At 39.1% G+C, this 17767-nt stretch overlaps 1 protein-coding gene across 1 annotated transcript in view; it reads left to right on the top strand.

Annotated features, from left to right (window-relative positions):
* Positions 1-1564: 1564 nt before the first annotated feature.
* The window catches only part of LOC137982950 (gamma-tubulin complex component 3 homolog), a 117754-nt gene continuing 101551 nt past the window's right edge, over positions 1565-17767 (top strand). Inside the window, exons 1-7 of the mRNA XM_068830117.1 lie at positions 1565-1717; positions 3366-3420; positions 5029-5090; positions 6779-6846; positions 6981-7067; positions 11663-12074; positions 13131-13346. Coding sequence (XP_068686218.1) covers positions 1627-1717; positions 3366-3420; positions 5029-5090; positions 6779-6846; positions 6981-7067; positions 11663-12074; positions 13131-13346 — 991 coding nt within the window. The 5' untranslated portion in view covers positions 1565-1626. The remainder of the gene's footprint in view (positions 1718-3365; positions 3421-5028; positions 5091-6778; positions 6847-6980; positions 7068-11662; positions 12075-13130; positions 13347-17767) is intronic.

A 17767-nucleotide genomic window follows, 5' to 3' on the forward strand; every position in this document is an offset into this window, starting at 1 on the left:
GCTATATTTTTTAAGGTCTCTGTGCGGTGTTGCTAGTCAAGCCTAACAATAAATACAGTCATTGTTATTTTTTAGGGTATGTTCGACGGCTTATGCTTTTAATTATTTTATTTATGTTTCACACAGTGGAACAAAATGTGATCATATTGATCAGCCACAGGTTAGCTTATTTTTTTGTGTCCAAACTGCACAAAGGCAAAGAAAACAATATGGGGTTTGGGAGAGGATGGGGAGTCTTAATTAAAACGTAGCAGTAGTGACAGGCTACAAATTGCTTTTCCTTATGGGAGGATATTCTGCAAGGAACTGGAATCATTGCTTTGTCCTCAGTTGGTACAAAATATGAAGGAGTTGCCATGGAATAGTATGACTTTTTTGCATGGTCATACCTAACGGGGAAAGGACATGGTATTTACAATAACTTATCAGTTTTGCATTGTTTTGCTGTGATCCATTTTAAGTCTGGTCTATATATTACCTCGAGATCAATTGTTTGCCATGTTATGAAGTGTTCTGACACATCTGTCCTTCTGTGGAATGTTTGTTGAAGCTCTTTTTTTCCAGGCTTTTAAGTAATTAAGTACTAGGTTTAAGTTGGTAACACGTTGATCTGTTATTGACTGCAGTGGACTGTTATCTTTGAAGACATTCCAAAGCATTTCACATTTTCATAAATTCTTGTGTCTTTTCTGTGGTGTTGTTTTCATGCAAAGCCATGTATTTGCAAACTTTTTCGGACAGCAAGCTTTACTCGTATTTCATTTAAATTATCAAGATGAACTTACAAGCGCCCTGACTAAACCGTATTTGTTGTTTGTTGATTTTCCCAAGCTGGTAAAATCTTGAAAATAGTGTTTTACTGTCGGTAAAATTGACTGCGGCTGGCGATTCGTCGCGAGCGATTTTAAGTGAGCAAGTTTGAAGTTCTGAAACGTTACTATATCCAAATATATCCAGCTGGAGTACGTGGAGTACTCCTAAAAGAAGCAGCGGAACATGGCTTGGTCACGATAAGCGGGACATAGCTGCATTCGACACAGTCTTACTTCACTAAAATTTGAGCAGCTTACGACGAAAATACTTGAGTTATATTCCAACAGACAAAATAGTATTGAGTTTTGGGTCAAAAATATCAAAAAGGCCTTTGAATAATACAATACTGGTGGCCCAAAAATAAAGAAAGAAAACTTGATTTCCGGTTCGTCGAGAGGATATTTTTGGCAGCCATTAATTGCACCGGAAGCGCGGAAGGAGCGCTCGTGCCAGTCCTTCTCCGCATCACACATTGGACCAAGAGCGGACTGCCCGTTTCACCGCCCTATATATAAGCGCCCTGGTAAAAGAGAAAAATAATAAAACGGAGAAATGCAACGCATTTTCTGACAGGATTGCCATATGGCTACCCAGTAAAAATACAATTGTTATCTTTTCTTAACTCTCCTTTTTACTCTTCACTCGTCAGGCCGCCGTTGTTATCGCTTTTTCCCAGCCGTACTATTGGACGTTAAAGTCCCTATTGGACATACTGTAACGGGTGATGCCCGCGTAATTTGGTGCACTTTCAGCGGGTATTACCCATAGGGGTAGTGTAAACCGGGTGCTTTTGAAGGGAAGGAGGTTTTCAAGATGGCTGCAGTCGGAGATGATACTAACTCACCCGAAGCCCTGCTATATAAGCTATGCTGTCGGCTTCTTGGCAAAGAAACCGATTCTAAGGGTACGAATGTGCTGTTTACTTGAACATATAACTTATAAGCTTAGCTTTTCAATACGTACATGCTCTCATGCACCAATCGATTTCGTCAGTTGTATCAATGCAATTACCGTGTGTAGTTTAAGCTTAATTTAATTAAACTACAATTGTTTACAAATTTCCCATAAAGGAAGTTGGTCAAGGTTTTAAACCACCAAAATATTGGCTTGATTTGCAGAGAACATATGAGCGATGCCAAACTCCTCTGTATGAACCGCGCGAAAGTAGAATAGAGCCAGATTGCAGGTTACAAATTATTGCAATATTAATTGTGGTAATTACCTACAAGTACATGTACCTATGTCAGTGAAACACGTTAAAATTTTAAATTTATTCGTCTGCTGGTGTCGTTGGCCAGCGGAGTAGGTGCTAGTAGAAATTGGATTGCCTACAACTGAGAGAACTGAATTTTAGTGCTGCACATGGCTTTATATATCACATGCAAATTTTTGGGGAACGTTTGAAGCACAAAGTCCACAACAATGGGCACAATGCACAATAATAATTAACAACAAATATCCACCACTTTCACTGAATAATTGTTTTATGATATACCACAAATGTTGAATAATCAGCTGAGTGTGTAATAGTAAAAGGACTGAGTCGACCTGAGTGGAGTACAATTATGCATAATGGTAATAGGACTCAGTGGAGTCCAATTCGGTCTGTAATCATACAAGTGATTGACCAAATCAGACAATCATGTAGCGGGAGTCCAATTTGTTTAATCACGAGTATGATAACAGACCGAATTGGATGACACAAAATCCTGTTACCAATTAATCATAACCATTACAATTTCGGAGAAAACAACATTAATGCACTCCTTTTTTACTGTGTAATGTTACAATTTGTCTACTTTTGAAAATCCCCAGTTTGGTAGGGTAAATGGTTGTTGCTATGGTTGTTGTGATAAATTCTGTGATTGGTGGATTAAGTTGAGTGCACTTAATAATATGATTGGCTGATGTAACTGTCCGATTTCAGGTATCTGATTACAGCCAACTGTCCGATTTCAACCTCACACAATAATAAGTGAAAAATAAAGCAGTTAATGCACCAATCAAATTCAAGAAAATTGTAGTGGTTATGATTAAGGGAGAAATTGTAACCATTACAAAATTCTTGAATCTGATTGGTTCTGTGCACACCTATTTGTTGTGTAATTGGTGCCTGTGTCCAATTTGAACAACTCCAAATTGTAATTTGTAATTGGACACCTATGCCATTCGCATGTCAATCACATTCACTTGGATGGGGGCTTTCTTGCTGTTTTCCTACGGTTTGCAAAGCAAATTGAATATAATTTTAAATTTTTCATGCAAAAAGGTATTCAAAGCTTTATTTTATCCTAAAATTTACTTCTGATTTTCTCACATTTTGTTATAGTTACGATCTATTAGTAAGAGGACTTTTTGTCGTACAATTCAGGGGTAATTGTGCTTGTACTTTCAAATCGGCTGATTTTGAAATCCCTTGCACAACTAGTAATTGTAATAGGACTGAGTGGAGTACAATTCAGGCAGTAATCCTTGATTTCAAACCAGTTGCTAGTCATTTTGCACACAGCAATTGTTTTAAAGATTTTCTTGAACTTTCCTTCTCTACTTAGGCAAGTCACCAGAAATATCCAACCACTTTCAGTATGCTGTCAAATTGCTGGGAAGGTGTGTAGATTTCTTTGTTAAAGGCCCTGTACCAAGAAAGTGCAGTTGTTTTTGTGTAGTTTTACCAATAAATTAGATTACTGCTTACTCCTACTTGCTATGCAAGTTAACGTTAATCCAGCAGTTACTTTTGAACAAGACAACTCAAAACGTCATGACAAAAAAGTGTCTATTGAGTGTTCTTAATTTCAGTCGCAAACAACAGAGATAAACTGTTAGACTGAACAGTTTTCAAAAACTGAAACTGTAATCCATTTTAATCTTTTTCAGTTTTGCCCATCCCTGCCTCCTTTTGCATTTGCTGTTTTATTCAAACCCTCCTTCAATGCTCTTAGTAGTTATTTTTATGGCCCTGCCAGTTTCCTGTCATTGAATTTGGCTAAATTTCCCGACACGGCTTCTATACCTTTTTACATGGACTGAAACAGGATGTTGCCCTTTTATTGTACAGTATGAAATATGTACAATGTCAGTGTTTACCCATCCTACTTCAATTACAGGTCTTAGTTTGAAATACATGTAGAACACTCTCAATTTCATTTTGCATGTAATATCTACTACAATACTGCACTGTCTTTATTTTTTTTTAGTTTTACCAACAACCCAAAGCTCTTGAGTGTGGAGAAGTGTCTTACTTAATTGATGCTAAAATACCAGTAATGTTCTGGCTTGAAGATTCTAAAATGTTTTCACAGACTGGCCAAACCCTAGAACTGCCACCTGAATGGACTTCGCCCTCCCTGTTACGGTGTATTAAATTTGTCATCAATGAGGCCTCCATTTAATTTAATTGACACTTCAAACACTGTAGGATGCCCCAGTTGATAAGTAAAATCATCTGGCATTAGACAGAGTAAATACCTCTTACTAACCGAGTTCGAGGTCCGTACTGTAAGTTACGGACCGAGTTTTTTCCCGTTGGCCCAAGTGCGAAGCGGGAAAAACGAGGATCCGTAACTTAAAGTACGCATCGAGAAAACGAGGTTAGTAAGATATTTATTATATCTCTGAGCTTAACCAGTGTGCGGGCAAGGAAACTAGTCAAAGTGAAGCGGAAGGTTCAACTGCCACAAAGAAGGCCGTGCCAAAATCCCAAAAACTAAATCTTCTTGGCTGTTAAGTTTGAAATAGTTGCTTGCAAGATTCAAACAGTTTTCAGTACAAGTTTATGCAACAGAAATGACATGAAAAACTCACTAGATGATGTTTTATTGAAATCTTAAATTTAGCGGGCTGTACAGCGGGCGGTACTGTAGAATACGGCCCACTAATTTAGCCAATTACAGTGCACGTATTATCTGAGAGATATAATAAAATCTGTTATCCTCTAACAGTTAAGTCTCTTAAAATCTGCTATGCTTCACTCACAGGGGTCAATGGGTTAATTTCTTTCTCTCCCTGGGTGCACATGTATTAATAAGCACCAATGACATACAATTGTTGCAGCAACCCTCTAATGGATTATCATCTTGTCATTGGGGATGGGGGGTAGGGATGACAGGAAGCTGTTAAACTTTTTTAATTGTTGTAAATGAAGAGTCTTTTTTCCAAATGTAAGTATACGTTAGATTTCAATTTACTCAGATTTGAGGATTCTTTTTGTTTCAGCCATTTTGCTCCGACAGTGGCAACAGATGAATTCAGGGTAGTGGAAAGAATAAAAAGAAAATGTATGTGTCTGTTTGATGAATAATTTCTTTTATGAAGGATACACATTTGTATTGTGAGGCTGGAAGCCTCACAATACTGTACATGTACAACAATAATTCTTCCAAATAAAGTTGATGTGAATGTGTCTTATTAATAAATGGAAAAGTGATCTTGATCAATTTAAGAAATAATTGTCTATATATACATGTATTATCAGTCATGCCTCTGAATTCCCTGGGGAACAAAGGGCGGCAACAACACCCCTCCAACGAACGCGGTTCTGGGATATCCTCTTCAGCTTGGTCCAGGTCTTACCGGCTGCCTTCACCTCAGCGTCAACGCTTCTGCCCCAGGTCTGTTTTGGTCGGCCCACCTTCTGCTTCCACAATACCGGTACGTGTATTAGACACCTGAACAATTCCAACCTACAGTATGACCTCTGAGATGCCGGTGCAATGCTCTATGAAGCCACAGAGTTGGGAGCAGGTCAATTTGTTGGGATTTTTTGTTCCCATGTAAGACTCAATGAGTGAAAGAAATGTATAGAAGTGCGTGTTATAGAGGGATTAATGGAGAAGGGATCCTCCCACTTATCTGGACAATACGCCTCTTGCAACTAATGATCACATGGTACGAAATTCGCCATGCTGGAGGGCAAGCTCATTATTATTTCCCCACTTGGACATTAAAACAAAGAGACCTGAACCAGTCAAGCTTGACTTGCCTTTGTTTTAATGTCCCAGTGGGGAAATAATAATGAGCTTGCCCTCCAGCATGGCGGATTTTGTACCATGTGATCGTTAGTTGCAAAAGGTCTATTGTCTTATTAATCTGTAGCATGCCATGTTTCATAGTTAACAACATAATTTTATTATATATAATATTATTGTAACAAAAGGTTGTACAAAGGCCACCTTTGTTTTATTTGCATTGGAAATTGGTGAGACTAAAGACGATGAGTGACAATGAACAATCGTAGAATGAATAATTTAATAATTACCCTGACGAGCTTGAATTTCAAGGATAAAATGAAGCCACATCAGTAAATTACAAATGAGTTGGTGGTGACGAGGGCAAATCCGTAGGAAACAGTTTTAGTCAAGAAGAAATTCATAAAGGAGCAAAAAAGTGAAAACACTACCAAGAAAAATGTTAGTTTACATGACAATAAACATGCAAGTGGAAGTTTTGGACTTAACGGCTGCTGCCAAAGTTTTTCAAATATATCCGAAAAATTAATGGTGAAGATGACATTTCATTGTTAAGAATGTCGACGAAATTTCTCTCGTCACATTTTTTCACAACAATACTGAAATTCTTTTTGCAGCTATAATAATTAGTTTTTTCCAAAAAGAGTATGTACGTGTTATTTCACTGACTTGACCTGAGTTTGAAACGATGAATGAACAGACAAGCGTGCGCATTACCTGATGTGAAGGAATAACTTCCACGTGCACTGAGTTTTTTTCCTCTTTAGAACTGTTTTGTTAGCCATAGTTATAATAAGCAACTTAATAACCTCGACTGTTCCGTCGTTACGGGGAATCTCAAACCTCGGCCTAGCTGTATTGACCTCGCTATCACTTGGTCAATACGGCAAGGCCTTACTGGGGGGTAGTTTGAGATTTTCCCATAATGACCTCACTCTCGGTTATTAAGTAGTAAGTGATATTAAATGTATCTCAATTAGAAAAATTTTCCTTTTCAGTATTGAAAGAGAAAGGAGAAGTGGAAATTGCTGTTTTTGCTGAATGGTATCGTAAGCTGGCCTCTCAGGTGATACATGTTTTTAATGCTATAATTATGGACAATAGTAATTTTTGCTAAGACAGATACAAGACTCATTTTCAACCCTTGTTTTGGGCTACTTATAAAATTTACTGATTTTAGTCATTAACTTTTCTATCCAGTCCGTGCTCAAAAACAGATGGGCAATTCTGTACTTCTTGATGAGTATTGGTGAAGGTTCTTTGCTGAAACATTCAATGCCTGGCCAGGTACAGTAGAAATTACTTTTATTTCCAAAATACAAATTGCGTGCATGCAGGTATCTTTTATGCAAAAAATTAACTTTTGTGTTATTTTATGTTGGGCATCTACACTGTACTCAGTACCACTATTCATTTGAATGGAGTCTTTCCTCTTTTATGTTCACGTTGTAATAATTATAGTGGTCCAGGAGCTCCATGCATGTGGAGCACCATGATTAAGAAAATATGGCAATTAACCCGTCGATGCAAGAAATGTTGGTTTTAGCTATGACATCATCATGCAACCGTCCATCTGTATGTCCACCCTTCCATGTATGCCAACATGACCAGTATCACATGACCATATCCTGGGCTCAAGCTCATTGAGGCAGCCATACTCATGAAAATGGGCACCTCAGTGAAGGCCTTTGTGTGGTTCGTATGTGCAAACATAATTGCTTTTTACCATATTTACCCGTGTATAAGTTGATTCCGTGTATGAGTTGACCCCCCCATTTTTGATGGCACAAAAAGCAGTTTCTTAATTTCTTTGTTAAAATATTAATGGATACCAATCTTGTATTCTTTGATTTCTGGAACTGTGGATACACAAAAACACCAGGGCCTCAAGCGTTTAATAGTTTTGTGCTTCAGCAGTTGTTGTATTTTGTCCTTGAGTTTTGAAAAAGTTCTCAGAAAATTGAACATGTACATGTAAACCTCAAACTAGCCTGTTTTGCTGTTCAGGGGTAAAGGGCTTAAGAGAATAGGCACAACATCACAGAAGCTGGAGTCAGTCTTTGAAAATGACTTCAAACACGATGCGAAATGTGCAAGGTTTAATTGCATTTGGTCCTTGATTTGTAATATGTCACATGACAAAAAAAGCAAAAACCTCCTAAACCAAACACTACGAAAGTTTGCAAAAGCATTTAAATCAGCCAGGTTTATACAGAATAAAAAACAATCATTACCTGCAACCAGCATTTCAGGCGATGTGAGTGACGATGCTTGCATGCAAACATGAAATATTGTGCCAGGTTACTAAGCAGTTGAATTATGGTGTTTTATTTGAAGAAACAGAAATGCCTTTTTGAGCTTTCCGCCTTTGGTAACCGAAAATTTTCAGTATCCATTTCATATTTGTGCTAGTGAGTATCGATCTTCAACATTTTGAGTTGGACAAATCCTTTTTCATTTCAACTGGAATTGCTTACATTCATTTTGAAGTCTTTTGTTGCCACATGAAAAGCCAACCTTTTCCACTGCGTTTGTTACGCCCAAGGCAACATTCTTATGTTTTTTTAAATAAATTTAGCTGGAACTTGGCTCTAAATCTTTGACCCGTGTGTAAGTCGAGGGCAATTTTTGGAGAAATGACAGGCATTGACACATAAAATTCTTGGTGGAAATATTGGTTAAGTAAATTAAAAGAACTTATTGTTCAACTTTTTGTACCGGAACAAGGAACAATATTTTTGTGAATTTGTGTAATTAGCGTGCTGAATTTTGTACTGAAAAGCCTATTTTATAACCTTTAAAATAAGATAGTTGAAGCCACATGGCTACAAATAATTAAGTCCTAAAAAGTTAACTAGTTTCATTGGTCTTTAAATTGCGGACATAAGTTATGTTTTCAACCGAAGACTCTGAAAGCTCTGCTTTTAGGCTTGGCTTGTAGTATGACAATGAGATGACATTTTAAGGCATGTTGTTTTATGGCCAGAGCAGAATCACTTTTGAGGGTGTAAATGTCACATGTGACTGCTACATGTATCCTGATCTTACACTTTAAGCTTCATTCTTACAGTAGTTCAGCTGCACCCCTAGTTTTAGCCCTAAAATATTGGAAAATTCTAAATAAAAAAAACTGTCCCAAACAGCTGATGCTAAAATAAGAAGAGCAATACCACACCTCAGGCACTGGCATTCAAACAAAAAAATTCAGTTTGTATTTAAATTAACAACTACATAAAAAAATTTCCCCTTTCTCTTCTCATGACCTGCGTTAATAAAAAAAACCCAACGTCTGTCCTTCTTTAAGTCATACATGCATGAGTAGGCCGGTGGGTAGGGTAGATGGCCGGGTGAGATCAAATATGGACTGATAGTGGCTGCCAGAGGTGCCTTTATAAGCTGATGTCTGATCTCACCCTAGAGAAAGAATTGCAAACTGCCATGAGACTTTGGACGCGTTCTTTTGGTTCTATTCTGGATTAAGAATACACAGAATAGACGGTATTGGTGTTCTTTTGGAACCTAGGTATTCTGTTTTCGGAACGAATGGAATAATATTCCATTCATTCTGCTCCTGATACCAGAATGAACGGAATGACTGGAATACGGTTCGCTCAGAATAGGCAGAATATTGTGTTCTTTTGGGAAAGTTTTGGTGGGAAATGATATGCTGCCGGCCCGGCTGGCAGCTTGAAAATTTGATTGGAATATCAATCCAAATTGTCTACCGTAGATGCTGGTCCGCTTGACTTCTCTTCTGTATCTTTAGCGGTGCGAGAACAAGAAGAGCTATCAGTTTGTGTTTGTGTTTGTGCCCTTGCCTGGCCAAAAGAACTGATGTTGGCATTAATTGGTTTGTATCCAAACATGTTTATGCTGCCGTTGCCATGTCTACGCAAAGCACTCACAAGTCATCTTCCCCTCAGGGTTTTCAGCAAAGGAAGCAAACCGAAAAATCGAGGAAACTGCCAAAAAACTGGTACTTAATTATGGCCATACTTCAAAATTTCGTGTTCAAAACTTTCGGGAAACCTTTTTCAGTCACCAGTAACTGGTGCATGCGCAGATACAATATTTACCAGGTCACCTTCGTTGATAGTATTCCTTATAGCATTCTTTTTTGAATTGATATTCCTGTATTCTGTTATTCCTAATCCGGAATGAGAATAGCCAGGATACTTCCAAAAGAAGGCACCCCTTGTGATGTTTGCGGTATACAGTGCAGCTCGGAGATAAGCGAACCAAAATATATGCAAAAAACGCGCATACGCAAAATGCGTAAATGCGTCAAAAAAACGCGGATGCGCGTCAAGACATAAAAAGGCTCAGTATTTATGAGCTCTCCTTTTGTCTTTCTTTTGTTGCCTTGTTTTTTTTTTCTCAATCGTTTGCCGGTGTGGTGATTGTGAAAATAATTTGCGTGTTCGCTGGTCGGTGCGTCACTAAAAGAGCAAAAAATCTCACTAGATATGCTTATTCTAATGGCGCAAAGTCCTTCTGGCTAGATATTTGTGTTTTAAAGCCCAAAAAATAAAATGACCAAGCTTACTTTTGGAGAAATATAAACCTATCGACAAACAGCACACAAGAACCTTTGTAACATCACAATTTACATGAAAGCGTTGAGAGCGCATCATAATACCAAAACAAACTTCGTACCAGTGCATCCGTTTAGTCGTAAACTAAAAAACACTACTTGTAAGCAAAGGGGCCATCATTAGCAGTTTTTTGTACAGCGATTCATCATTCAAAATTGAGTATTTAACTCCTTCTGTCATTTTGGATGTGAATACTTAAGTAAAGTGTGATGCTCACCGATAGCTGAAAAAATACAAGCAACTTTGGCGTCCAAGGCTGGTGCGTCTGTTACTCGTTACATTTAAAAACACAACTCTTTAGCAAACGGCTCATCATTAGCAGTTTTGTGCAGAAATTCATCATAAGGCTGAGAATTTGCAGCTTGAGTTGTTTTGTTGTAAATGCAGCGACAAAGAATGATTTTTTGGCGTGGATTTTCAGCGCGACAGTGAAGTCAAACACGGTTGCCGACACGTGACAAATACTATTTTAATTCATGTAATTTCCACATCTTCAGCTCTGTTGGGAATGATTTTCTGATTTCAACGGGTACAATGCTTTCATTTGAGACGCAAAATTTTTCTTCAAAGGCTCAATGGATACGCTGATCACATTCATTTGGTTTTTCTGTAAGGAAAAGTATTGGGTTAAATTTGGGCATGCGCGGGCAAGAGCTAGGCCATCGTGATGTGATTTGTCCTATGTGATTCGGGGCATCTCAGTTCAAAGAAAATATTAAAAAAGAACTTTCTATGATATGCCGATCGCATTTATTTGATTTTTCTGCATGGAAAAATTGGACTTTTTTTGCACATGTTGGTAAAAGGTTATCGTGAAATGACTGTAACCGCGTCACGGCAAACACTGACAAAAATCATTGCTTCACTTTTTTGGGGCATAATTTGCTGATTTAATTTCGCTCGTCTTTCGAGACCTTTGTTGCATTTAAAGGGTATTAAACTTCGAAATAATGCCCTGTGGATGTTTTCATCGACGGCATTTGCGAATCGAAATTGATTAGTAATCAAAGCGACATACATGCACATGTAAATTTTCGACAGTCACGCAATTTATTCTTTTGTCTTCGTAAACAATAACAGGAAAGCAAAATTACGGTTGTGAATAACAGGCACAAACGCGTATACAATACGCAATTTTAGACGCGTCGAAAAAAATGCGTACATGTATACGCGTATTGTGTGCGTTTATTTTGCGTGTGTGTTGTTCGCTTATCTCCGAGCGGCACTGTATACATGCAAATCTAAAACCATAAACCATAGTAATTATATTTATCTATTCTCCTTCAGTCCTCTGGCGGTGGCCCTTCTTTTTTCGGCCGAGGACTTCCAACCTACTTAACGTCTACACCTGCAGTATCTGCCCTGGCATCAAACCGACCATCCAGCCACACCCCCGGTATTCTGTCCATGACACATGCTACGGATAGCAGCTCTGGAATAAGCAGTGTACCAACACAATCCTCTGATCCAGCCGCCACACCTTCTTCTCTTGTGCATAATTATGGTCCCACACCCTCAGTTCATTTTGCCGATGAAGTGATTACTCATGAAACAGGCAACGGATCTCGCCTGGCATCTCTTGTTGCCCAGTCCCTAAACGTGAGTCAAAGCAGGGCATCCAGTACTGCTACCAGTGGTCAGACCATGGCTGTTACACCTGTGGTACGATATATGAGTTTTGGAAATGATTTGCAAAATAGTAAGTGCCTGCCTTGAGGCTGTTAGTATGGAGTGAAGTTGAGCAACAATGACAGCTATGGCACCAGCAACAAGACAGTTTAACAAATTATTATTGCTTTAAATGTTATTAATGAGGCAGATTTTTCTGTGCTGCACTTGCAGCAAGTGCAACTGCACTTTATTGCTTTGCGGTAGTCTGGTCAGCAATAATGGCTGGTTTACACTTAGGAGCTAAGCAATTAAGTTATTAGCACAAGCAGTGTGCACAGACACATTAACTTGTTATTAATTAAAGGTGCTAACGATCAAGACACTACCACCTTTCTGTTGTGTTGCTTGTGCTTATGTCTTTGTTGAACTGCCTGAGAGAATAATTGTGCTTAATGTGTTAACATGCAGAATCTGAAATGACAAGTAGAGACAAAGAGCAAGCTCACTAGATTAGATTGCCAACAATCTGCAACGTTGGTTATACACTGTAACTGTGTGCTCCTGAACACAATGGGAGACTGCATAGTCCTAGCATATAACACAGCTGGCCAGCCATGCCTCAATTTTACCTTTGCTTTAATTATTCTTACCCTGTATTTAGGCACATTTAAACTTAGCATCAAGATGATCTACATGTAGTTAGGGTTAGATGCCTGATAGGGTTATGCTGGTGGCGTGTGTCCCCACAATAACGTGGCAAACACAGTAACCATGATAACACATTCCACCACTAATTCAAAACCGATGCGCGAAAAAGCCTCAGGGATAGTAGGCACATGCTGCTTCAAGAAAGCCAAAATCTCTGAGAGGGTGCAGATTTATAGCTGATAGGCATTGGTTTTCCATCAACCTGACATCTAAATCACATGGGTGGAAATGCCCTTCCTAGCCACATACTGTAAGTTAACCTAGATGTTTATGACAACGGTGCATATAAACTGTGATTTGTTGATACTGAAAGAGGTCAAGGATACCTTGCAGGGTCATGCTCATACAGTGAATGACAAGTAGTGTAAGAGTGTGTAAGGTTAAAGGTTTTGTAATAACAAGGTAAATGTAGGGATTATTAATTTTTCCCTTTCAGCCTCATATGAAGTTTCTGAAGCCACTCTACTCCGAGAGATCATTTACATATTTCAAGGAATTGAGGGAAAAATTATTAAGCTGGACCAATCTAATGATGCCTATCGCATTGATTCTAAACTTGGTGTTCCTCGATCAGTCCGTGACCTTGTGAACAAACTTGCTGAACTTGGGTGGCTCTACCGCAAGATACGCAAATATTTGGATGCACATGCAGGTGGGATTTAGTGCCATGGCTGTACCTTGGTAAATTTTATTTTGGGAACGTTATCAAGTACCAGTACCTTAACCCTAGTTAGAACTTCTTACTTACATATACATGATGCTGACAGCTTGCAATCTACTACATTCCTAAAGACTACAAAAGAAATGCACAGTAAGCACTATTGTGTAAAAGATGAAACAACAACAATGATATTAATGTAAGGAGAAATGTAGACTCGGAAAATTCGAGACCCACAAATCGACCCTTGCTCACCATAGAGTCTCCAGTAGCTCAGTGGTTAGAGCATCTGACTAGATCACGGAGGGTCGTGGGTTCAAATCCCATCTGGGACTCGCATATTTTTCCGAGTCTACATTTCTCCGTACATTTAATATCATTATAAGCACTATTGAGTGGCATTTAACGTGTCATTATATCTACCATGGCTAATAAGCTAATGTGTGTAAATCATCGTTCTAGCAATGTCCTGGTTTTTTTTGCATTTAATTTCTCATGCCCAGCAAATACTACAGGTATAGTGTTTATATCCATGCCTTCCTAACTTACATGTCGAGTGCTACTATTATAAAAAGCCACTTTTTTCTTAAGATTTTGAAAGTCTGTTTGCTGAACACCTCACTGGCAAACGTTTGAGCCTTGATTGTTATCCCAGGGCTGTTTACTTTGGGTGTAAACCTGGCGACACACTGTTCAACATTGTGCAACATTAATTTTGTTGCTCAGTAAATGTGGCATGATGACAATGTTGAAACTTGTAGAATGCAAGGCTATAAACACATTCAACTTTTGTCAAGCGAGAATTAATTATTGTTTCCATTTTTGGCAGCAAATTTGGAAATGGCTTATGCAAAAGGTTGTTGTCACTGTGTGCTGTGAGCTTTCAATCTGGGTCAAAAGACTTCGGTATTGGGCGCCGTACTGGTCAATATTGTTTACTTATTTCTATGGTATCTTAGACTTTTTATGTGGTCTCTTTGAAATTTTATGGGGTCAACCTGACTTTTTGTATGGTCAACTTGTGACTTTTTATTTAGCCAACCTAACTTTTTATATGGTCAACCTTTGACTTTTTATTTGGTCAACTGTTTACCTTTTATATGGTCAACCTGAGTTTTATTTGGTGAACCTGTTTTTTGATATGGTCAACCTGTGACTTTTTATATATGGTCAACTGGGTGGACTTTTTATTTGTTTAACTATAAAATGCATCGCATGCCTGATGCGGCTTTCAGTGCAATCCAGAAGTGACAGCAGTACGATGATCTTCGTGATGTTTGACCAAGTACGAGTTGAGACACAGCGAGAGAAAGAAATGAAGATTGGCAGATTTGGAAAGCAGATTTGGAAAGTCGATGCAATACTTTGCAAGATGAAGACAGACCTGGAGAAAGCACTTATCTGCATTGTTTAAACATCTTAGTTTCTATGATTTAAAAAATAATCTTTATTATAATTTACTGAAAACATTGAAACTTATGATTGACGATTGATGACATTTCTGATTTCCTTGACTGTATGCTACTCTGAAGACATCTAAGACACCAATGGTGTCCACTGAACACATCAAACAGTGATTTTATTGAATAAGATCTCTTTTATTCTTAACTGTTAATTTCAACAACAAAAAAATGTTGTAACATAATTATTACGATTATTCAAAATTATTCAGACAGTAGAGCCTTAACAACCATATACCCCATCATACAACCCTTCATGATGCACTTCTTGCAATTTTATTCCAGGTGGCTGACATCGATTTCTATCACATTCCAGCAAGTTTACGTGATGTTTACCTGTGTTAATGCATGTTCTTGATACCACTTTTGTTGTATCAACCGATTAATACAACAATCTAGAAAGTGATATAAACTGTGCCATCCAACCTAATTCTGTAAGTTCCACATTCTCCTCAATGTTCGTGACACATCTTTATGTGTTTAGTCCTGTTTCTTGCCTACAGTGTCTTTACAGGTACAACGTGTTGCTTCGCAGGGAAGTCCTGTTTTTCAATCTCAAGCTTCACTTGGCCTTGGAATCTGTACTACTGAAATTTGCACATGGAACAAAGGAGCCTCATTAACCGAGAAGTACATGTACAGTATGCAAAGCATTCGATGGTTCATTAAGTGCTTTTATACTGATCTATTCAAGAGACCGTTCTACTTATTCTTTGGATTGCTACGGATTAGGAGATGCAAACGTCCATGCTCATACTACCCTAACACCACTGCTTCATTCCACGTGCAGCTTATCAGTGATCTTGTGTACAGGCTTAACCCGGGTCCTGTGGGACTTGCGGACAATGTCTTACGCTCTACTATCCATAGACAATGGAACGGCAGGACCGGAACAATCACTTCAATGAGAAACATAATAAACACGATTATTTCTCCTGTGGCTGCTTCACGGCACGTTCTTAAACACCGTAGCATTTGGCGTAACACCGATAACCTGATCACAATATGTCATGTGGCTGGAACGATTTACCTGCAAAAACAAATGGTAGTTTGTAATCTTAATGCTCACTCGGTCAGGAATAAAACAACTGTAATCTATGATTACATATGCGATCACAATGTCGACTTGATGGCCCTGACAGAACACTGGCTTACACCAAAGGATTCTGCTGTTAAGGCTGAAATATGTCCTGATGGTTACAGTATTCTTGTTCACGAAAGATCAGATCGCCGTGGCGGTGGTACTGGGCTACTTTACCGTGACTCGTATGAAGTCTCTATGATTAACTCTGGAGTCAGCGAGCATGGATCCTTTGAGTACTTGGAGTGGCTGGTGAAGGCATCTTCTTATAGTTTGTGGGTTATAGTCATATACAGACCACCTTATTCAGACAATCATCGAGTTCCGATTAGTGTCTTTCTATCGGAGTTCCCTGAATACCTAGAGACTGTGCTGTTATGCAAGGAACTCTTACTTACAACTGGTGACTTTAATATCCATGTCGATGACCTTCAGGTCTCTGACGCACGGAAGTTCTTGGAAACATTGGAAGCCTTGGGATTGGAGCAACACGTCGACCAACCTACACACCGGGATGGGCACATACTCGATCTAACAATCACGCGCATGTCCGAGAGTCTGGTCACCAGTACACCTGTGGTTGACCAATTTATATCAGATCATGCTGCTGTTCGATGTCGGCTTGCACCACCCAGGCCTGGTGTCATAGTTAACACCATCAGGTATTGGAAAATCAAGTCTGCCGGCATTGATCAACTGAAAGAAGATATACAGCAGACCTCCCTCTACATAAGAGAGGTACCAACTAATGCCAATGACCTAAATGACTATGTGAAGGAGTACAACACCACCCTCTCAGAACTCCTCGATTGGCATGCGCTGCAAAGGACTCGGACTTGGGTGACTCGACCAGTAGTTCCATAGTACAATGAAGATATTGATCAAGCTAAGCACGCCCAAAGGAAAGCTGAACGCAAATGGAGGAGAACGAGACTTCCATCAGACTTTGAAGATTACAAAAAGAAACGGAACTATGCCACGAACCTAATGAACAAAGCTAGACAAGAATTCTATACTCACTTTGTTGAAGAGAATAGCTCTAACCAGAAAAAGTTGTTTAATGCCGCAAACAAGCTACTCGGCGAGCGCAAACAGTTGCGCTTTCCTGAGCACATAAACAAGATCGTGCTGGCGAATGATATCGGGAGGTATTTCGTACGCAAAATAGAGCGCATTCGCACGGACATACACTCTATTTATCTTCATCCACAAGATCAGGATCTTGCACCTTCAGGCGGTGTTACGAACAGAACGCTTAACTCTTTTAACAACCTGAGTGAGCGCAACGTTAGTGACTTGATTAACAATTCTGCAAAGAAGTCTTGTGTCCTGGATCCGATGCCCACTTGTCTAATCTATGACTCTCTTGACGTGTTGCTGCTGGTAATAACTAGAATGGTGAAAGCATCCCTGTCTACGGGGCACTTCCCGGATGAATGGAAGGAAGCTGTTGTGAGCCCTTTACTGAAAAAAGGTGCAAAGGACTCTGGTCACAAAAACCTACGACCAGTGAGCAATCTGCAATTTGTTTCGAAGATCACAGAGAGAGCAGTTTTCAACCAGATTTATGCCCACGTAACAGAAAACGGACTGTTTCCCGAATTACAATCGGCGTACAGAAGTGCACATAGTACAGAGCCGGCACTGTTGAAAATTGTTAACGACATTCTACTAAATATGAATAACCAACATGTGTCATTGCTAGTTCTCCTGGACTTAAGTGCCGCATTTGACACGGTGGACCATAATATCCTTCTTCGCCATCTTGAGACCTCATTTGGAGTCACTGGTGATGCCCTCAAATGGTTTGACTCTTATTTGTATGGTCAGACCCAACACATCATTGTCGACGGGAAACTGTCCTGAAGAAAGAT

This window comes from Montipora foliosa, chromosome 13 (assembly GCF_036669935.1).
Source record: "Montipora foliosa isolate CH-2021 chromosome 13, ASM3666993v2, whole genome shotgun sequence".
Lineage (NCBI taxonomy): Eukaryota > Metazoa > Cnidaria > Anthozoa > Scleractinia > Acroporidae > Montipora > Montipora foliosa.